The sequence below is a fragment of the Ictalurus furcatus genome, chromosome 1 (assembly GCF_023375685.1).
Source record: "Ictalurus furcatus strain D&B chromosome 1, Billie_1.0, whole genome shotgun sequence".
NCBI lineage: Eukaryota > Metazoa > Chordata > Actinopteri > Siluriformes > Ictaluridae > Ictalurus > Ictalurus furcatus.
The window spans coordinates 19,990,867-20,014,473 of record NC_071255.1 but is presented as its reverse complement, the minus strand read 5'-3'; the positions used below and the strand labels follow the sequence as shown (position 1 = coordinate 20,014,473).

Below are 23,607 nucleotides of genomic sequence, written 5' to 3'. Positions count from 1 at the left end.
TGCGCGTGTGTGTGTTAAGAGCAGCATTTGTTCCCCGCAGCACTAGGCGGGCTCGGGTGGTAGTGGAGAGAGAGCGAGTGCGCGAGCGAGAGAGAGAGAGAGAGAAAGATGCTGTGCAGTAGAGAGTGAGCTCTGGCTTCATTAGGATCTGTCCGCGGAGGCACAGGCAGAAGCGGCCCATGATGGATTAGACTCATCCTGATTGCACGCAGGCAGAGGGGATCAGTAAGCAGCTGGAGAGGCAGCTCCTCGCTTCTGTTCTCCTCTCTCTAGGTTAATACTGCTCACTGGACAAACATAACTCTATTCTGGACCAGTCTCATGTCTGGGTGTGTGGGTGTGTGTGTGTGCGTGTGTGTGTGTGTGTTATAACAGTGTTTCCCAATCAGGGTGGCGTGGCACCCTGGTGTGCCGTCTGATGAGCGCAGGGGTGCCGTTTCTAAAATGCTAAAATGTGTATAAAACATTTAATGCATATGATAAATATCTGATGTCTGAAATAATAACACAGACACAGAAATAAGACCGACACACACGAATAATAATAATAAATGATATTTTAAAAATAATAATAATCCCCTCCCCCTCGACCCCCTCTCTGACCTGTCAGCAGCGCGTCAGCATCAGTATGCATAACGTATGTGTGTTTTATCCTAATAATTAGCGTGTGACGGTGCGTGTGTAATGCAAAAGAGTATGGACATATTTCTTAAAAGAAAAGCTCCAGATGCTTCTGGACCATCAACTTCATCCTCATGTAGCTAACGCTGTCTACCATTAGTGTTTGTATAGGGTGCCACAAATTATTTTTTTAATTTTCAAAGGGTGCTGTGACTGAAAAAAGGTTGGGAAACTCTGTGTTATAACACTGGAGTCTGGGTGATAATGTCAGGGTGTGTTTATAAAGATAGCTAATCATGTGTGAGAGCCATATGATGTGTGTGTATGTGTGTGTGTGTGTTTGTGTGTGTGTGTATACCTGTGTGCTGTTAATGCGGAAATGTGAATGTGCAGCTGGGTGTGATATGTGGTTAATTAGCTTACACTCACTTTGAAAATATGAGAGCACTTTAACCTTTAATTTAAGTAAAAACATATGTCACAATTATTAGCACACTTAGACCCTATTTTGGACAAAATGTACCTGAAGTATGTTGTCATTTATATTATACACCTGAGTGTTTAGAAACTCTTAAGCGGTCATCCAGGACTCCCTGTTTCACTAAATATGAGGATGGAAATGCCAGTGAGAATGACCGTATCTACTGTAATATCCACTAATTGAGTAGTTTAAAACAACAACCTGTAATGAAACTGCCTGGAAGGGGATACAGGTGTACTTTGCTCCCACGCTTAGTGGGAGAGATGATTAGAGAGGCAAACATTTTTCCAAAGATTGTGGTTAGAGAGTTGTAGAAGCGTTGTGAGGGTCACCAAATCTACAATTAGATGCCGCCTCTATGTCAACAAACTATACTAAAGCCATGCCAAAAGAAAGCTTTTTCCTTTCATCTAACTGCACACATAAGCAACTGGAGTTTGTTAGATGCTACTGGAACTTTCACTGGATCAAGGTTCTCTAAGCCAGATGAGACACAAGTAGAGCTTTATACAGACAAACACTGAAGGTGGGTTTGGTGTTTAAAGAAGGATAATTATGTTGAAATGAATTGAATCCCCACTGTTAGGTACAGTATGGTGGAGGATCTGTGAGGATGTGGGATCATAGACTCAATAGGCATCATAGACTCCAAGACATATTAATTGAAAATCTGGCTGCCTCTGCCAAGAAGCAAAAAATCAAAGCTTTTAACTCTTGATGTGAACCCCACAGAAGACTGAAACGGTGAGCTGAATGAGAGTCTACAATCGAGGACTGCGGAGGATCTGGAGAGATTCTGTATTGAAGAGTCTCAGATTCGTTGCTCTGTGATTTCTCCAATTTCATCAGTTTCTAGATTCAGTTGCACAGAATACTAAAGGCAGGGGTGCCAGTAATTGTTACACATTTTTTGAAGCAAGTGTTTTTGTATTCTTTTTTTTTTGTTTGTTTGTTTGTTTTGTTATGGGTTTTTTTATAGAATACATTTCAATTGAAAATTCGATTTTTCTCCTATTTTCTCCAATTGACCATGGAGAAAGCCAAAATTTATCATAGCCTTTCAAAACCACATTTACCAAGGGTGCCAATACTTTTTGAACTGACTCTGTGTGTGTGGTTTAGATATGATCTGGGATGTATAAATACTCAGGGGTGGAGGTGGGGCGGGTTCTCTCTTAGGAGAGTGCCGCACACTAACTTTATATTTAAATCTCCCAACACAAGGCAGACTGATGCATTTAATAACCTTTACCTTGATCCCAGGGGCTTTGCCAAGATAAATGCTCCTTTCGGCGTCTTCTCTAATCCGCATTCTATTTATACGAGCCAGGTATAAATAAACGCAATGCATCTCATCGCTCTCATTTCTTGCTACTGAATGCAGAGCTGGAGCAGCAAGGTTATGTTTTATACACATCGAGCATGATTAACTTCATATAGTTCAGCTATGGAAATCAGCCTTGTGTGTTTCCATGTGCTGATTAGTGTACGTCATAATATGTCACGTCATAGTTTCTGAAAAACTACGGATATGATTCTGACACTAGTGGAAGTAATGATTTAGGACCGTTTGAGTGAGCAAGCAGAAAGTGAGCCCAGGTGATCCTGTGGAAAGTATTTTAGGTCGTAGGTGTCTCTCTGGACGTTTTGAGCGTTCCGTGCTAAAGCAGCTTGCTCTAGAGGTTCATAACAGTTGAGACGGATTAAACACTTTGGTCGGCTCGTAGCTCCTGGCCTCAATCGCACGGGTGAGCCTATCTCGGTAGCACTGCTTGTTTGCTTATGAAAGTTCCCCTGCATTAATATTTATCTGTTTTTAATCCTCTGTGTGCATGTGCAGTACAAATACAGCACCTATAAGGTCAATTCTATAATTTGGCCCTATTTATTCTACTTTAAAAGGTAGACATGAGCCCACTACATATCTCCCTCGCGCTGTTCATTAATTTGCTCCATCACTTAGCTTGAAGAGGCTGTCAATCAGGCTTAAATATCTTAATGCACTCACTTGAATAAGTGATAGTGGGAAATAGCAGTAATAATGGCAGTTTATCACACTGCTGTCGATGCAGAGCACTCTCTGTTAAATAGCAAAAGTTTCTAATTGAGTGGGGATGTGCATGGGCGTTTAAGTGCATGTTGAAATGAGGGATGTGTGCACGCACATCGGGGGGGTGGATTAGAATTAGAGGAGAGAGAGAGAGAGATAGACAGATAGATAGTGGGAAAGGGAGAGAAAGAGGTTGCCTAAGACAAATATATTTTGGTTATTAAATCAACAGGCAACCCCGAGCCCCCATTCAGTAAATAGTCTGATTAATAAGTTTATATAATTATTCCCCTCCTCAGAGGATTAAAGAACTTCCTCTTCAGACAGTATCTAGGACAGCACTTGTTTGTATTATTTGTGTACAGTGGCATTTATTTTTTATGCACATACTTAGGTTTGAATTAGGATTGTTACAGTGTCACAGTGTTTGATCAGACAGTTACGTCACTGCCGACATTTTCAAAATACTGATTAAAATGCATTTCCATCTATCTATCTCTCTTTCCTGAATTTTTTTTTTTTTTTTTTTTTACACCGGCGGTTCCAATCCTATTTGTGTCCACAACCCCTTCCTACTGGACTCGCTCTAAATCATCCTACAGCAACCTCTGTTTCTCTGTGCAGGGGGTGTGGACCACACTGAAAACCCTTTGGCTGTGTAATCCACTACTGTTATAAACTTTGCTAGCTCTGCAAGCAACTCCTAGCATGTTTTTAACATTTTCATAATCAACAGCAATAGAACTAAAGTGATTATTTTCATAATCAACAGCAACAGAACTAAAGTGTAAGGCCTGGCTTACAGTGTAAGGCCCTGCTTACACAAGTGCGTTTTCGGTTTAAAACGGCGTTTTAAAATGAAAACGATCCTCGTCCACACTGGCATTTCCGCTGTGTTTCAGAAACGATCTCCGTCCCACACTACACGACCGAAAACGCATGTCACATGACCATTCATGCACACTGGGCATGCACATACAAGTGTAAACAGGAAGTTGGTTGCTAGTCACTGGTAAACCGGCGTTCCATGTAGGGCTTACGCCGCTTGAAATGAGATTTGTTGCTGATTGCTGTAATCATAGCTTGCGTCTTGTGCATGTAGGCAGCTGCAGTATTATAAAATACAGAATTTAACTGCACAATGGCTGCTAAGAATGACGACAAAGCCAGCAAAGCTTGTGTTCAGTCTCCGTGTTGTTGTATATATGATCAAGGTGGCATAATGATCATATGGTAGGGGCTTGACGAATCAGGGAAGGATACGCAATAATCCAGAAAACCCAAGGTTTTTTTTTAGGCTGTTTACACTGAAACGCGAGCCTGGAGTTTTCAGACTAAAATGGGGTCTTCTGCGTTTCCAAAAGTCTCAATTTTCGAGTGTCGAAAATGCCGGAGTAGTGTAGACCACTGGCGTAACCGTAGCAAACGTAATGCATTTTAAAACGAAAACACACTAGTGTAAACAGGGCCTGAGAGATTATGGAAAAGATGTTCTCAAAATACCTTTCTAAGAAAAAGAAACAACAATTAGGTGATTAGACCGCCACAATTCCAAGCCTTCTCTCCCTAAACTTACAGGGAGGGGGAAGTCTAACATGTGCTTCCTCCAGGACACACGACACTAACCAAATGCATCTTTTCGAACTGCTGCCCATGCTGCATCGTAGGACAGCGTAACACCCTCGGAAGGAAGTGCTATCTTCCCTCGTCCGCGTACACGAGCTCAAAGAAGCACATGATTAGCTAGTGTTGCTGTGATTGACAGAGGAGAGAGTATGGCGTCCCTCGCACTCAGAGAGCATAGCCAATTAATACCATGATGCCATTTATCATAATGTGACTTACAAGAAAATCACAATCTTATTTTGAAAGTGTATTTTCTGTCAGCGATTAGACACTTCTAGTACTTGAACAAACCAGCATCCTTGAAGCTCCTCAAAGTGATTTGCATCATTGCAAAGGTTAAAAGCAGGATGAAAGCATCTACCAAATGTATGTAATAAGTGGATAAATAAACGTACGCGGTTGATGAGTAGATGTTGTGTCGGGGTTTTTTTTTCACCCAGCGCCGGACATGACTCCGTACAGGATCCTGAGCACGCCTCGCTTGAAGGACTTGAGTCTATAAATAGAAATGATGGATGGGGATTCCAGGCCGAGTCCCTGCCACAACTCCTACCCCATTTATTCTGCTTAGCACACAGCGACCTATTATCGCTAACGCACTGCATATGCCACAACACTGCTTAAATCCAGAGTGCAGCTGCAGTTATATAGCAAAACAATAAAATGTTACTTTGAAGCTGCAGAGCCGTGGCTGTGGCCGTTTGCACCTTCACTCTAGTGTGCAGTGAATCCTCTGTACAAGAGCATACCGCATTTTATTGCAGGTGAAAATTGCCCCCTACACAAGTTTCCTCTGTGCTGTACATGCTTCCTGCTGCGCCGCCCCCCCGAGCTGTTTGGAATTGCTAAAGCCTGTTAAAGGGACCTTGTCCTGGCAAGAAGGAGTGTGTAGGTTACAGTAGAAATGCAGCTTATACAGCAGGGTCATTGATCTGGTGACAGGGAGGATGAGTCTGCGCTGTGTGTTGTGGGCATGAAGCCGATAAAACCGGGCTGAAATTGGGAGGGGGTTGAAAAAACGTGCCCTCAATTTGCCACTCTCTCAGGGACCTGGCTGATCTGGCAACCATGACCACAACCCTGTTCAAAGCCAGACTGTGTTCCCTGCCTGTTCTACAGTAGCCTTGCTGATCCCTAATTCAGAAGCCGCCTTCCTGGAGTAAAGCCCTGGCTTTCAGCCCTCTGCCCCAGTCATGTGTCTCAGCACTCACTCACAGCCTTCCTCTCATCTGTCCAAAGATGGAGGACAGGAGACATCTAGTGCTCAGATACTGTGCCTGCAGCCAGTTTGGCTGTGAAGGTTATAGTCAAAGCTGCAGTAGTTAAAACACCTGAACAGGACCATTTATTTCAGAAAGCTCTTTCATTTTTTTCTTCGTCTGTCTTTGTGTATCTATCATGTTGTAAACTTGAGTCTTACAGAGAGACAGGTTTGTGGCGAGACTGATAGTTCGAAGACGCCTTTCCTGCAGCAGTGGCTCACTATTCCCTAGAAAGGGACGGCTTTTTGAGACAGCATCTTGTCGCTGTTGTTTTTTGCGGTAATGAACATGTGTTGATGTGGATGAAAGCTGGGCCTGCTGTCTGTGCTGGACTGCTCAGGTGGAGTTCTGATGGAGATTTTTTTAATGGATGGAAGAGATGGCAGTTGCTGCTGGCAGGCTGAGGGTCTTCCTCTGTGATGTTCAAGTCTCTCTGTACTTAAACACGCTTGTCAGCTTCCGTCCATTGGCTCAGCCCCCTGCTGCCTGAGACGGGTCTGCAGTACAGGATTGAGCTCATTAATTTCTATTGCCTGGAGGTTTGTTTACATCTATTTTCACATCGCCACCTGAGGCTGTCTTTATCAGCTGCCGTCGAGGTGAGCTACGTCCTTGTCTCTGCAGCTTCTAAAGACCAAAGCATGACCTAAGTAGAGTGGAATGGTGTGTTACACAGTGCATACACATCCAGACATCAACTCCTCTCAGACACCAACTGTTCACCTTGTCTAGGATTTTTTTTTTCCCAGAAGATCTCAAAAAGCTGCCAAGACTCAAGCTTTAATCAAAGTTAATATATATGCTGACCAGTCACTGTAACAGGAACACCTGTAAACCAATCAGAATATCATGTGACAGCAGAACAATGCATAAAATCATGTCAGGTCAAGAGCTTCAGTTAATGTTCACTTCAAACATCAGAATGGAAAAACAATATGATTTGTGAGTTTGACTGTGGCATGGTTGTCAGTGTCAGATGGACTGGTTTGAGTATTTTAGAAACTGCTGATCTCCTGATTTTCACACACACAACAGTCTCTAGAGTTTTCTAGAATGGTGCGTAAAACAAGAAAACATCCTGTGAGTGGAGGGTCTGCAGGCTGAAACACCTTGTTGATGAGAGAGATGAGTGACCAGATTGGCTTGAAGTAACAGGATGTCTATAGTAACTCAAATAAGCACTCTTTATAAGCGTGATGATCATAAAAGCATCTCAGAACAAACAGAAGAAAAGAGCATGTCAGGTGCCACACATTTCAGCCAAAAACAAAAATCTGAGGCTATCATGGGCACCCAAATTGTACAGGTGAAGAATGGAAAGAGACCAGGTGATTCCTGTTTCTAATCTTGTCCAGTTTCGATGAGCCTGTGCCCAAAGACAAGTCCAATACAAATACAAGACCAAGACTAGCCAAGATCGAGTCAAGAGTGAGTATCAAACAGATCGAGGTCAAGTCAAGGTCAAAAGCAAATACCATCAACTTCTATATTCAATTCAAGTACACTTTTGAGACTTGAGTTCTACAACCCTAACCTCAGATATGGATGTATTGTCTGTTATGTCACTTTATGTCTACATTGTTTATTTAGAATTTTTGTGTTTTTTTTTTTTGGTTGGTTTTTTTTTTGGTTGTTTTTTTTTTTTTTGCACTGCCGATTTGAAAGACTAGAGAAATAAACCACAAGGAACGTGTGAATAAATGCTTAGAACATTAAAGTCAGTATTGTGCAGCTGCTGAAGGTTTGTGTTGGGGCCTGACTGAGAGAGAGAGAGAGAGAGAGTGAGAGAGTGAGAGAGTGAGTGTATTTGAGTGGCAGCCTTTCATGCTCACCCACTCGCTCTCATGCAATGTTAATGACTCTGTCAAACCATCAGTAGAAATATTATGACTATCAGCAGTCCCCAAATCAGTGCTGAGTTGCTTTCTCTCTACTAATTTAAGAATGAGATGAGTTCTTTGGTGTGTGAATTCCTTTATTCTGATTGATTCGAAGTCGGAAGGATGGTACTGAAGGAGGCCGTTGTGACGCAGGTTGCAGCCAGATGGCGCTGAACGCCAGACATGCTCTGTGTCTTTGTTGTGTCCCTGTGCGGTGTAGTGGGTGTCTTTTCCGCTCTATTCTGTGGAAGAGGTAATCAGCTGTGTCTGCTCGGCCTCAGCGTAGCGGATAGGGAGATGATCTCTCTACGGCAAGCCGTAATCAGGCTTGATCACAGAGCTGATGCGCTGCCACCTTGAATCCAGGCTGTGAATAGAGGAGGCTGTCCCTGCCTCACTTCAACTGAGGATCCTATAACATAGCCTTAATGCTCCCTGACACCTCAAAGTAAACCTTATCTTAAGCATTTCAATTAGTGTGCAGCCTCTGCCTGTGCATACCAGCCATCTGTTTACAAAACCAGACAGACGGACAGAGAGATAGCAATAATAATTCAAATGTAATTAAAAATGTTATGTCCTTGTATGAGCATTATGGTAATGATGTATTGCAGCAGTTCACTACATTGTATTCTCATTCTGCCACAATTATGGCACACAAAATGTGTTTAGAGCAAGGCTATTCATCTTTGTTTATATAGCCCTTTCCATCTTGAATTTAAAATCACAAAGTGCTTGACATACAAAGGATTAAAACGTCAAAAAATGTACTTATGATAAGGCACACAGAAAAGAGTTGGTGAAGGAATTAATGAGAATTAATCACAAATGAATTAACTGCAAATGTGTGAGATTCACTCTATCATGAAATCTTAATTGAACAAAGTCGCACGACTAAGAATAGGCCAGGGTAAACAAGTACGTTTTTAATCTGGGTTTAAAATCCGTTTCTGAGCTAGCATGCCTACAGTTCTCTGGAACAATCTTCTAGAGTTTAGGGGCGACATAGGAGAATAGGCTCGAGGCTTGGGTTTTGAGACTAGGCTTGAATAAGCTGAGCGAAGTCCTTGGGATGGGTCGTACAAAGGGCACGTTCTTTCTTTCCTTTTATTTCATTTTATTTTTCTTTCTTTTTTTTTTTTTTTGGATTCATGCTGTGTGTCTGGGTGGCTCCTCACATATATTCACATTATCTTTCATAACAGACAACTTCAGAGAGCAGTCACATCAGCTCGACTCGGGCTAAACGAACAAATATATATTATACATGTTTGACTTAACTGGTTTTAATCACAGGGTTCATACAAGGTGCTTGGATTTGGCTTTTTAAAATTTAAGTACTGGAAAACTTTGAAAATAGGCTTTTTTTTTTTTTAATCTAGTGGTGCTTGAATTATAAGTCGATAAATAAATAATCGCAAAAAAACTTTAAAGTGTTTATTTTATATAGAACGCGAATACAGTCCTTTCACCCAGTACGACTCGACGCTGTAGCGCCTCTACTCGTTATCACGGAGACGGCTCCAGCAGTAGCTAACTAAAAGTAGCGACGCTACCAACTTAACTACATTTATGAGTAAATACAAATAAAATAATTCAATAAGGTTATCACTGCATGCCGAGGGATTTATTTTATGTTCTGAATACAACAGTCTGATTGTATTAATCAACATCTTGTTTAAATCTGATTTATTTACTATTTATTATTATTTCCATGATTCATTAATGAATCAGTGGTATAAAAAAAATTAAATTAATAATTTATCGTTGCATGTATTATTACTGGGCAATCAGAAGTATTAATTATTTAATGTGGAATCAAATAATAAATCGTACACCTTTTATATGTAATCTTTGCAAACCAAAGATTAAAATACTTTGATTATATCACGACATCCAAGAGTTCAAGCTCAAATTTAAGGACGCATATAGAAGTGAACGCGACTGTCATGTTGAATTGATAAGTAGTCTAATGTGCACGTTATAAACAATTTTAAAAAATATTTTTAAATTGTGTTTAATTTCTTTATGCAGATTTATAATTATTCATAAGCTGATTCACAATCATGACATAATAAAAATGTTGCCCATTTAAGTAGCTTCAGTATAGGTAGCTACTTTTTGTTAGTAACTTGTAGTGTAGCTAAGTACTTTTTTTAAAAGGGTGGATTGACTGTAGCTTAACCACTTCAAACTATGAGTAGCGTGTAGCTTCAAAAGCAACAGTTTCAAACCAGCTTCCTCAACACTGCCGAAATCACAGCTTGTAAGTGACTTTTGGTGAACATGCAGTCTCTTAACGGGCCGCGTTTCAGTCTCTATTTTATACCCGTTCCATTGTCTGACAACAGAAAAGTATGTAAATGAGAACAGCTGCATTGGGAATTCGGCTGCATTAAAATACAGTATGTGAGCACAAAGAGTAGGAAAGGAGCAAACAGATGTAAAGGGCTGACACTAGACAGAATGCATATATGACATAATGAAATGCTAATCAGCACATGACCTCATCTAGTGACATTTAGCGACTTTCCATTGAAAATTGTTGGTATATTGACGTTATGGTGCAGATGAAGCAATGCCTGGGAAATGCAAATTTAGTCCAGAATGGCTGGAAAAGATGCCATATAGAAAATGGTTTTGTTTCTTTGCTTATTTATTTATTTATTATTTATTTATTTGGAAATTTTTAAAGAAGAAATAAAGAATATGTTTGAGTGATAGCTCTTGTATAGTACTTGAAAACTTAAAAAATAGCGCTTGAAAATGCCTTGAAAACCCTGGAATTTTATTGTGAAGCATCTGTACGAACCCTGTAATCCGATTTCCCCTTTCTTGACTTTGATAAAGACATTTTGGTTTTAAAAGAGAAATGGCTCGCTAGCTAACAGCGTTGACTGACTCAGCTAGAAAACCGTCATGGCAGGGCATCTCACCAGCAAAGTGAACAATAATGATCACTTCTCTTGCAGTGGATAATATGAGATTGGAGTGGAACACCAAAGATTTCATATAGTGAATATTCACTGTTTAATATAAATATGCACATTATACACTGCACAAGGAAGACCTCTTCACTTAGCACCTACATTGGCACTGATTTTCTTTAATAATAAAATAATTTTTTTAGAAACTTTACCCAGTGTTATTTTGTTGCTGCACTAATTAGTTGTACTAACTCCTCTCTACCCGGATTGTGGCTGAATAATATTTTGGACTGTGATCTATTTGTACTAGCGTGAGGATATGTTTTTGATAGAGATGACTGAGCACTTCTTTATGTCGCTCTGATTAAGTTGATAAATGCTGGAAATGGAAATGTACAAAGAGTTGTGTATAACCGCAGTAGGCCAGGTTAGGAATATGAAACTGCCTTGTTTCTCCTAATCATGCCTACTCTATACTCACCAACCACTTTATTAGAAACTCCTTACTAATCCTGAGTAGCTGTTATAAAATGGGTAAATTGTGGCCAAAAAGGAATGCACATGGTCATCAACAATATTCAAATAGGCTGCCATATAAACAATGCTCGATTAGTATAAAGGAGCCTAGTGCGTGCCAAGAAAATATTCCCCACATCATTACACTGCCACCACCAGCCTGGTGATTGACCCAAAGCAGGTTGGGTCCATGGATTCATGCTGTTAAAGCCAAATTCTGACCCTACCATCTGCATGTCTCACTAGAAATCGAGATTCATCAGACTAAGCCAATTTTTCCAATCTTCAGCTGTTTTGGTGAGCCTGTGCCCACTATACCCTGTGCTTTCTGTTCTTGCCTGACAGGAGTGGAATTCGAGGTGGTCTTCTGCTGTTGTAGCCCATCCACCTCAATATGTTGTGCATTCTAAGATGCTTTTTTGCTCACCATGATATTACATTGTAGTTATTAGAGTTAATGTAGCCTTCCTGTCAGCTTGAACCATTCCCATTCTGGCCATTCCCCTTGCACCTCTAATCAACAAGGTGTTTTCACTTGCAGAACTGATGCTGACTGACATGTTTGTTCATTTGTTTGTTTTTTTGCACCATTCTGTGTAAACTGTAGAGACTTTTAGGCCTAAAAATTATTCAACAACCATGCCTTGATTAAAACAGTCACTGGGATCACATTTTCCCCCCAGTCTGAGCATTTACTGGAGCTCCTGACTTGTATATGCATAATCGTATGCATTGAGCTGCTGCTAACTGATTGGAGGATTGGATTGTTGTATAGATGAGCAGGTGTACAGGAGTGTATGTCTAATTTAGGGCAGAAAGCCGATGAAATTTAAGAATTTTGTATAATTTTTTAATGATTTTTTTATTTTTCCATTGGAATAGCATCTCCACCTGAAAGGAAGGCATGCAGTTGGAGTATGGGTGAGCTTGGCTTTCCTGAGCTGTAATTGGCCAGCTATGTTTATGCCCATTGGCTATGTTTTTCTCTGCAGTGCCTTGACTGTGTCTAAGGCCAATTGAAAGCAGAATGAAGCACTCTCATTAAGCTGTAGGAAGGAGCCTGGGGATAAAGATGCAGGCAGATAAACCGATCCTGAGAGAACAGCTTGTTAGAAAACAAAAGGTCCAACAAGTAAAGGAGAATCCGTAACCAGGATAAACATCTTATTTACATTTACAGCCTTTTGCAGACGCTCTTATCCAGAGCGATTTACATTTATACATCTGAGCATTTGAGGGTTAAAGGCCTTGCTCAGGGGCCCAATAGTGGCAGCTTGACGATGCTGGGGTTTGAACTCATGACATTCTGATCATTAGCCCAACGTCTTAGCCACTGAGCTACCACTGCCCCACAGCTTATGATGGAGCAATTAATTACCAAACTAAAAACAGAAGCAGCACTCGGTGATCTGCGAGTGGTCGGAGCATTAAAGGAGAGAAAATGGTGTGAATGGCACTCTGGAACCTTTCATTAAAAAGCAGAAATAAAACGCTTGACTCCCCAATGGCAAGGAGCAGCTCATTACAGACAGCTGTTTGATTGAGGGTGGATCAGTGCATTGATTATCAAGAAGAAACATATCCTTGAGGAATAGGGAATAGTCCTCATTAAAGGACAGAGAGGAGAAACTCTTTAAGCAACACCACACATAACAAAGAGGACTTTTTGGTGAGGATCATGGAAACACAGACACACACTAGATGCGTGAATGGACACAGACACGCGAGTGCAGCGAGATTGTCTTCTGATAGGTCTGTGTTAGTTGGTATTCTGTGTGTGAGCTGATGAAGAAGCAGACAGATATTCTGTCTGCAGTTTTTTTTTCCTCTGAAAACCGATGGGGCCTGGTTGCCATTGACCTCTATTTAGAGTGAGGCAGAAAGAGATAAAACCTTTTGATGGGGAGGCCATTACTGTCAGCCGAGGTCACGACTTATGCTGCCAGTCAACACAACACATCTCAATCACCTCACTGATGAATGCATTGGGGGGGGGTGCTCGGTATTGGAGCAATGAACATGTTCAAGCAACACTGCTGATGTTACTACTGGATGTGGAAATGTACCTCAAACACCTGTGGAAAATAGAACACAAAAACATACAATTGAGGTTTTATGCCAGCGTTTATTTTAATCACTATCGACAAACATTGCCTTGAGCTGGGTGGTTTGTCTAAATCGGGGTTATTTGAATAAGCAGATACTGACTTATAATGGCTGAATGGTGACATCAGTAAACTTTTAATGCATTAATGATTGATTTATGACTATAATTTAAACAATTTAAAGTGGTTATGTTTTGTTTTATGTTTCCTTTTTGTAGTTTCATATTTGTTTTGAAGTAACAATAACAATAGCCTAGTTTTAAATGAATAGATTTAATACAGTTTGTCACACCTTGATGTCTAAGTAGTTGGTTTAAACTGTTTAAGTATAGTCCTAAACCTTCTTGTATAAAATGTTTGGTTTTTTTTTAAGTTATAAAGGATTCCTGAAGTGCCTGGCCGTGCTTGTGAGATGCAGAGCCACATACCCAGTATACTACACTTGAATAAATGTGTGTGTGAACTCTACAGGTGCAGCGCTCACGGAATAAGCAGATGAGGGAGATGTTTCCAGATGGATTTGGGATCCACCATGCTGGGATGCTGAGGCAGGACCGCACACTCATGGAGAACATGTTTTCCAGAGGCTACCTAAAGGTCCTGGTGTGCACAGCCACTCTGGCCTGGGGTGTCAACCTGCCTGCTCATGCAGTCATTATTAAGGTGAGAAATGGCACTGAACACTTTAGCCCATGTGCCAACTGAAATATTTAAAAATTCCAGGCAGCATTCTCTCGCTCTCTCACTCTCTCTCGCTCCCTCCCCCCCCCCCTCTCTCTCTCTCTCTCTCCCTCTCTCTCTCCCTCTCTCTCTCTAACTGACATGAGAGTCTGTGTGTTTCTGTGTCCTATAGGGTACTCAAATCTATGATGCGAAGAGGGGCACATTGGTGGACCTGGGCATCCTGGATGTGATGCAGATTTTTGGCCGTGCTGGCCGTCCTCAGTTTGATAAATACGGAGAGGGCACCATCATCACCTCACACGACAAGCTGAGCCACTACCTCACCCTGCTCACGCAACAGAACCCCATAGAGAGTCAGTTCCATGCCAGCCTGGCTGATAACCTCAATGCTGAGGTACACGCCTAATCACTGCCATTCCCATAAACACATTTTTAAAAATCCAATTCAACTAGATCTCAGCTGATGGACATTTTGATTCAGAACTAGGAACATCTAACTATTGTGTAGTTTCATTCAGTGGTTTTCAAAGTGGGGTCCCAGGGGTTTGTTAAAGCATAGCCACGGGGTCCATTATCAAAGCAATTATTATTGAAGCCCTTATAGTTATTAGCTTGTTTGACTGATTACTTTAATAAAATCAGTTTAATCCAAACCTCAGTAGTTTAACAGCAAGTCTATAAGTAATGTCAGCTGGGACCTTGGATATGTTGGTGCGAAATTCAGGAATAAAAAGGTTTATGGCTACAATAAAATAGCCAGAATATCACAGTACACAATTAAACAGTTTCATAGGATAATGTTCATAAAATAAATCTCTACTGAGGGGGTCTATGGACATATCTATCGATCATTTGGTTTGAGAGCCCTTGGTTGATTTTATGTAGTGTCAACTACAGAAGAACAGATGAATTAAAAGCTTAATCACTGTAGGAAAGTTCCTCATCCTCCCACATGATGGCAGCATCTTCTAATAGCAATAAAAATATCTAAGATCTAGAGGTATCAAAATGTCCACCAGGTGGTGCAATTGAACAGTAAGCTACAGCACTCTGCCAATCCCTTCACATCCGATATGTAGTTTATATCTCCACCCACTGGTCAATATGCTTTGCTATCCCATGTCTGCATGTCATATCTGTGTTCTGTTGTGCATATACCCCCATTCTGTTCTACCACTCCTATCAGGTGGCTTTAGGAACTGTGACCAACATTGAAGAAGCTGTCAAGTGGTTGAGCTACACCTACCTCTATGTACGAATGAGAGCCAATCCACTTGCTTACGGCATCAATCACAAGGCCTACCAGGTACCACATATGTACCTTCCTCATATTCATCTGGGTCTACCTCAATGCTCCTCTCGTCCTGTTTATCAAGTGGCAGATGATTCTCACTGCTCTTTTTGTTTTTGTTTTTCCCAAGACTCTGTTGTTGTCATAGTAGATCTCTGTACAATAGTTCCCACTCAGATCTCTCTTACTAATGAGCTCTTAACTCTTTTATAGATGGATCCCAGGCTGGAGTTGTACAGGAAAGAGTTAGTAGTGGAAGCTGGGCGGAAGCTCGATAAAGCTCGGATGATCCGTTTTGATGAGAGGACTGGTTATTTTGCTTCTACTGACCTTGGCAGAACAGCCAGCCACTTCTACATAAAGTATAACACAATTGAGGTATAGTGGTAAATTGCACTGTTTGACCACATCCTCCTTACCTTATGTCCACGCTAGCATCCAACGAGTCACTCATGTCACTTGTAGCAGCTGGTACTGTTGTCCTTTGTGGCCATGCACTGTCCAGCTGCTTTTTAAGGTCTGATGTGAAATGGTAGTTGTTATAGTATAATAATAATAATAATCTGTTTAATTTATATAGCACCTTTTCAGAGCTAAAGGATGCTTTACAATACAATGATATATAAACAATGAACAATCATGGACGAACACACAATGTGAAAAACAAAGAGCAACCAAACACAGAAAAGAAATACACAGTACAGTCTCTGAGAAAATGCATTAATGCACTGAAAAAAATGGCAAGAAACGGAGTTTATATGAGCTTCAAAGGTGAGGGAGGGATCAAAAATGATGCCTACATTTTTTACAGTACTAGATGGTTTAATGAGAGTGCTATCAATGTCACAAGTAAGGTCATAGAGGATATGTTTAGTAAGCGTTGGCGTTCCGATAATAATGATCTCAGTTTTGTCCAAGTTTTAAAAAAAATTAGAGTTAAGCCATCCTTTTATTTCATTGACACATGCTGATAGTGGATCAGTCTGGAGAGTGCGGGCAGATCTGCAAGCTGTATAGATTTGAACGTCCTCGGCATAACAGTGGTACCTGAAACCGTGGTGGCGAATAAGTTGACCCAAAGGCATTATATATATATATATATATATATATATATATATATATATAATAAATAGTAGAGGTCCAAGAACTGATCCCTGAGGGACACCTAATGAAAATACAGTAGACGACTTATAATCCTGCATAGTATAGTATACCTATGTAGATATACTATATGCTTTTAAAGCACACTAGTTAAACAGAAAATAAGTACAACAATAATCAGTGTAAAAAATAAATTAAATTGGTTGTGTGGCTTGAAGTTATGTGCTAGGTTCATACTATCTTTGTTGATGAAGTACACTCACTAAAGGCACCAGCAATCTCTGCTACGTCCTCCCAAGCTTTATTATTCTTTGTAATGTCTTAATACACATTTAATGAGAGGTTATATATCACACCATCAGATGAAGCAGCCGTTATAAGATTTTCCTCCATTTTTGTGCGTCAGTAGTAAATGGGATCTAATTGTAGTTAAGAAGTTTAGGTTGTGAGTAGCCATAGGATTGGTCTGAGGAATCATTCATGCCAGTCATTTTGTTTCATCCCTTTACTGGGTCATAACGAATTTTGATCTTAATTCAGATGTTGCTTGTTGCACGGTTGCTTTGCTGCCTGTTCGTGTGAATGTGGGGTTTTTTTATTTAATGAACGAATGTGTGAATTAATTAATGAATCTGATTATAGTAGGATTTTCTATTATCTGTCTGTCAGCACCACAGATTTATTTTTTTCCTCACTACATTTATAGCATCAATGAAAGCTATGCAGTTTTGTGGCCATTTCTTTATTAATTTTTTTTATAATGAAAACAAGTATTTAACAATTCAACTCAATGTCATGGATGGGAATGCCTTCCATCACGCCAACAAGTCTAGTCCTTCTTGATGCAAATTTGTATGCCTAAAAATATGCTTTAAACAAGAAGGAAGCTATTGGCAATGGAGAGATCCTTGCTGCATAAAATTTTTCTTGTTTACTGATATTTTACTGTCATTCTGCTACTTTTATGAAATTATAGCATGTTTTTTTTTACAATCGCTTATTGATTGGGAAATGTTTTCCAGACGTTCAACGACCTGTTCGACGCTCAGAAAACCGAAGCCGACATCCTGAGTATTGTATCTAAAGCAGAGGAATTTGAGCAGGTTAAGGTAAGAGGCCACGTTGCACTTGTAGCCGGAGGGATTTGATTTAAGAGAACGTGCCCGAAGTGCAGCTTTCACTCGTGCCTTACGTGCCCTCACGTGAAAGCGTGTGAAGTGTTGTGGCTGACGGCGTTGTGCTGTGTGCAGGTCCGAGACGAGGAACTGGAGGAACTGGAGAAGTTGTTGAGTTGCTTTTGTGAACTGCCAGCAGCTGGTGGAGTAGAGAATGGCTACGGCAAGATCAACATACTGCTGCAGACCTACATTGGCCGCGGCGAGGTGGACAGCTTCTCCCTCATCTCTGACCTGTCTTATGTGGCCCAGGTAACACACACACACACTCATACACACACATTCCTACACACACACAGATCCTTGCATGCCAGACATTTCTGACATAAACTGAACAGCTTCTGGGGCATGTTTGAGTATATTATTTTGATCAATCCCGTTTTTACCTTTATTGGGAACCCATATTTCACATTTATAATCCCAGTAATCTGATGGAGCTGGGATAAGTGAATCTGACTAAAAAAAAACACTGGATTATCCATGTAATAATCTGTTAAATGTTACTGGAGATAAGTAGATTTCCTACGCAAAGTTGTCCCTAGGTGTGAATGAGCATGTAAGTGTGTGTGTGTGTGTGTGAACAATGCCCTGTGAACGACTGGTTCCCATCCAGGGTGTATTTCCGCCTCACGTTCAGTGTTTTACTGAAGATGAATGAATGGATAAACGTGATCAATTCTTGGTCAGAGTAAGGTTTTAATGTTTGCGGTAATGTTTAATCCCTAACACCACACACCTCACTGGCTAAATAAGAGAAAAGCATTTTTAAAGGCAGGGATTTTGCTTATTTGTTTTGTAAGATTGTTGTATAGCACACAACCTGTCACAACAATGTATTATTATCTTTACAATACACACTACCAGTCAAAAGCTTAGACACACTCATTCTTTATTTTTATTTTTTCCCCCCACATTTTAGAATAATAATAAAGTCATCAAAACTCTGGAGTAACATAAACGTAACTATGGGAATTATGTTGTGATAAAAAAATCGAAATAATTTAATATTTTCGCATCTTCAAAGTAGACAAGCTTTTTGCCTAGAATTTCCAGAAATGTATTCGTGGCATTTTCTCAACCAGTTTCTTGAGGAATTCCCCTGAGATGCTTTTTAAACACTATTAAAGGAGTTCCCACCTACGCTGGACACTTATTGGCTGCTTTTCAGAATATTTCACTCCGAGTCGTCCGGTTATAAAAATGGTAGTTTTCTAATGAACGAAATGATGTTGGCAGGATTCTATTTTTGTCTACGACACCGATTTCAGACATTGAATCGTACACCTTCAGATCAAGAGGTTTTTAAGATCATGAGAAACATTTCAGTGGAGTGTCTCCTGTTGACTGGTAGTGTGCATTAGCAGTGATCGAGAGACCTTTGTGTAGCGTGTCTGCTTCCCATTCTACATCTTCACATCCTCTGCTGAAGCCATCGCTCTAGCTCTTTTCTGCCCTAACTGGTTCCATGTGGCCAAATAGTTGAAATAGTTCGAGCTAATTCCCTCTTTGCTCCTAATTCGGCCGATTTCAGACAAACAGCCGGGGATCCTGCAAAAGCCGTCACTGTTGACTAAAACATATCTCATTTTAAATCCAGGTCCTCCCTGATGTTCCTGCTTGTGATTGCACCCACTACATCCACGTGGGCAAAAAAAAAAAGATACATTTGTTAAAAGCAATGTTAAAAGCAAAAAAAACTTGAGCACTATTTCAATCAGTGAATGAAATAGCTCCTAAATGTGAGTTGTGAGGTACAGTAATAAATAGACAGTCACGTTTAACACATATATAGTGCCTTGACTTTTTGAACAGACATTTCTGCACAATGAATAGACAGAGTCATTGATGGAATGGTAATTGAACTCTAATGCTGTGGAATTAGAGAAACTTCCTGTATTGGCCCCAGTTTGACGGAACGCTTTCTGTTCCTCATCTCACAAAACACCAACTGCTGTAGAAATGTTCCCATAATGTTGTTCTGCAAGTCCTTCCGTGTTTTTTTTTCCCCGCTCTTTGATAACCTTTCCTCTATGGTTAAGTGTTTTCATATTATAGGCATGAACACAGATATTCTCAAACAGCAGCGTTAAACATCGAAGCTTAAAAGAGATGTTAAGTAGTGGTTATGAGATGGCATTTTTCATGCAGAAATCCAGATAATAAATGCTTTTGCAAGGTTGTTGAGGTTTTTTTTTCTCACAGCTTCAGTCTAAACATTCTTATAAACTGTATGATCTCAGATGAGTTATTGCAAGCACATCACACCAAATTTAGGATTGCTCAAATTCAAAATCTCTGACATTACTATCCAGGGTTATATAAAGATCATGGCAGGCTTTCCTTTGAGTGTTTGACGTTCTTATCATTTTAGCGAATGCTAAAAACGTTTGGTGGAACCTTAAGCAGGATGAACATCTGGACCCCCAACACACATGCTCACCCACACGCAACAGCTGGCCTGTCGATCAAAGCGCATTCTGGTCGTTTGCATTTATGGCATTTGGCAGACGTCCTCATCATTATTTCATTTCTACAACTGAGTAGTCGAGGGTTAAGGGACTTGCTCAAGGGCCCAGCAGTGGCAGCTTGGCAACGCTGGGGTTTGAACTCATGGCCTTCCGATCAGTAGTCCAACATCTTAACCACTGAGCTTTACGCTTTCTATCAGACCAGACACATCATCGTAATGAACCTTCTACATAATCTGGCTCATTACAACAACAAAAAAACGTTTGGCATCATTGGTTGTACTGTATGTTGGATTGCTAAAGACCTAAAGTTTCATGAAAAGGTTCAGGACTCAAACCCTTATTATGCACTGTTTGACCAAACATGTGCGTAGTTCATTTGTCTATAAAATTGCCTTATGTAGTAAAAGAATTGTGTTGTGTTTAGAATGCTGCACGTATCATGAGGGCTCTGTTTGAGATCGCTCTGAGGAAGCGCTGGCCAGCCATGACGTACAGGCTGCTCAATCTCTGTAAGGTAATTGATAAGCGCCTGTGGGGATGGGCACACCCCCTGCGTCAGTTCGCCACACTGCCTCCCACTGTGCTGTCCAGGCTGGAGGACAAGAATCTCACTGTGGACAAGCTTAAAGATATGCGCAAAGACGAGATAGGTAAGTGGGCTCACTGATTTTGTACGATCTGGGTGCACTTGGGGATTTTTCACACTTTTTTTTCCCGTCCTGAACCCTACTTTTGTGAGCATCAAAGATGCTTTGGGACACAGGTGCAGTTGGAGAAGTGATCCCAGCTTCATTTGAAAATGTTGCTCTGGGATTCACTTGAAGTGAACTCTGGTTAGGCCAGCAGCATGTGTGTGAAAGTGATTCACTCTCAGGGCTGGGCATCGAAGTGTGTGATTGGTTCAAGTCATCAATTCACAATGTTGTGCAGGGGCATTGTGCGGTCCTCGGGGGGGGATCAATGCCTTTTTGGCGCATATATGGAGGGGAAAAAAAGGAGATTTACGTCAAGTGGCTCATAAAAAAAATATATGTATATTTTTGTGTCTAAGCAAGCAACTTTGACTGAAGTGTTGTTAAGCTAATGATAAGAAATACTCATTAAATACATAAACACAATGTAAATACACAGTAATTAGCACTCTTTTTGCAAGGATTTCACACACAGCAGCAGCGTCTTATAAACGTTCATTCAATCCGCAGTTCAGGAGGAATTTGTTTGTGTGAAAACAATGATCCTTGAATGTTGGGGACAAGTGTGAAACCAGCCTTAAACATGTGCTTGAACATTTCTGACCTGTGCTGTTTCAAATAAAAGCATTATAAAGTGTAGAGGAAAGACCTGAAGAGCTGCCGTGTGTTTATGGCTGCAGGTCACATGTTACACCACGTGAATATAGGCTTGAAGGTGAAGCAGTGTGTCCACCAGATTCCTGCAATACTGATGGAAGCTACCATTCAGCCAATCACACGAACCGTCCTGCGCGTGCGTCTCACCATCACCCCCGACTTCAGGTGGAATGACCAGGTAACTATAGCAACCACAGCCCAGATGAAAAATAATGGCTCCTTTTGTCTTTGAAGTGTGTACTGTGTGTACTCACAAAAATCCAGGTACAAAATGTTGAAACATTTTAAGCATTCTTGAAAATGACATGCAGGCATAAACAAACGCACGCACACAGACACACACGCATCCTGGCTTAGAGAAGTTTAAGAGAAGCTTAATCTGTCCGTTCCTCTCCTGTGTGTAAGATCACAGGGGCTTGAATGGCTGAAACCTGCTGCTATTGTTCTGTGGAGTGGGAAAGGAGGGGGGAAAAGGAGGTGGTGGGAGGGAGGGAAGTCGTGAGCCCCAGATGGACCCTGTGTGTTCTCCTTGTGCTGTAGTCTCACTCCTCCAGCTTGTAGAAGCTTTCTTCAGCTTGATGGCCAGCATCTGGGCTCTGCTTCAGTCCCTCTCTCTGATTTTTCCCTCCTCACTGGCAGCACACAAGCATGATGGCTCTTTCTCTGTTAAATCTCTCTGCATTTTACTTTATTCACTGTAAATAAATTTATTTGTGTAAATAAATAAATATTTTATATTTATTTATTTTCTCTCTGAGTCTTTGCATTAAGGCTGGGCAGTATGGTAGATCTATGGATAATCGATAACATCACGATAATTGATGTTTAAATAAAATAAAACATATAGTGCCACTGTATCACAAATACAAGATCATCTGGTGGAATTGAAAGTGTTACAGGAGATTAGACAGCATGGCTGAATGTGCTTATTCTAATATATTATAATTTTTTTTATACTAACTTCTCAATTTGTAGGGATTTGTGTGGCAGAAGCTTCACATAATATAAGCACATAATAACATATAAGAATTTTTTATTTTTTTTTTTTGAAACAGTATAATCTTTGATAAAGTAATGCTTTCTGAAAGGATATGTTTATTTACATTTCCGGAAGAAGTCACAAAGTTTTCCACCACTGGAAAGCCTACAGGACCGAGTACGTTGTGTTTTCCAGGTTCTCAGTACCATGACAAGCTGTGTCTTATTTGTCTTATTCACTTCAAAAGAGGAAAAGTAAAGTGAGGCTGATGATGGCATGACTGCTTATGGCTACTATAACGTAAGATATAGTATGTTAAATTTTCAACAATTCCACGCGTCACACCACGCGCCACTGACTGTTTATCTATAACACAACACTCGTCATATCAGTCCCTCCAGGATTTTGCAATCGCAAGATTCACAAGATTCTGAGGAGCTTGCCATTTTTTTCCCAAATTCCTTATATTCCTTATTTTACTGGGGCATTGCTTACTTTTTGCATCATTACTCTATTTTATTTTTAACTTCTACACTGTGCTTCTCTCTTGCTTAGTTCTAACTCCCTTCTCTAACGGCCGTTAATCAGAACCGGTGTGATGGTTGACATGGCTGTGGTAACGGTAGCTCTATAATGCAAAAGCGACTCGAAGGGAACAGCATGCGCGTGTGAACTGTCTGTCTGAACTCTCTGCTCTTGGCCGACTCCAGACAAATGTGTGAATCCCACTGCAGCAAGTCTGTTGCTTTTGAAAACACACACACTTCATTAAGTAGCAGCTGCTCAGGACTTCACTTCTCCTGTGAGTTCAGAGTCTCATGAGTCTTTTTCACACTCGCTTTCACACACAAACTTTCCTTCTGACCCCATTCAGACGCCGTAATAGCGCTGTCGTAGATCTTATTTTCTCTCTTTTTTAATTTTCAGCCCAAGAACACAACTCCGTTAACTCGGAAGTCGATTTACGTCATGTTTCTAAACTCTTCTGACATTTTCCAAGCGAGCATACGCAAACCGCTAGTTCTGTCCGTCTTTCATGCTAGCACTGAAATTTTCAGATTAAGCAATTCGGATCTGTCTAATCAATCA

General features: G+C 40.7%; 1 protein-coding gene across 1 annotated transcript in view; it reads left to right on the top strand.

The window, feature by feature from the left end:
* ascc3 (activating signal cointegrator 1 complex subunit 3) overlaps positions 1-23,607 on the top strand; it is a 176,134-nt gene that overhangs the window by 113,302 nt on the left and 39,225 nt on the right. The window contains exons 15-22 of the mRNA XM_053631683.1: positions 13,940-14,131; positions 14,322-14,546; positions 15,339-15,458; positions 15,657-15,821; positions 17,567-17,653; positions 17,795-17,971; positions 20,615-20,840; positions 21,563-21,717. Coding sequence (XP_053487658.1) covers positions 13,940-14,131; positions 14,322-14,546; positions 15,339-15,458; positions 15,657-15,821; positions 17,567-17,653; positions 17,795-17,971; positions 20,615-20,840; positions 21,563-21,717 — 1,347 coding nt within the window. The remainder of the gene's footprint in view (positions 1-13,939; positions 14,132-14,321; positions 14,547-15,338; positions 15,459-15,656; positions 15,822-17,566; positions 17,654-17,794; positions 17,972-20,614; positions 20,841-21,562; positions 21,718-23,607) is intronic.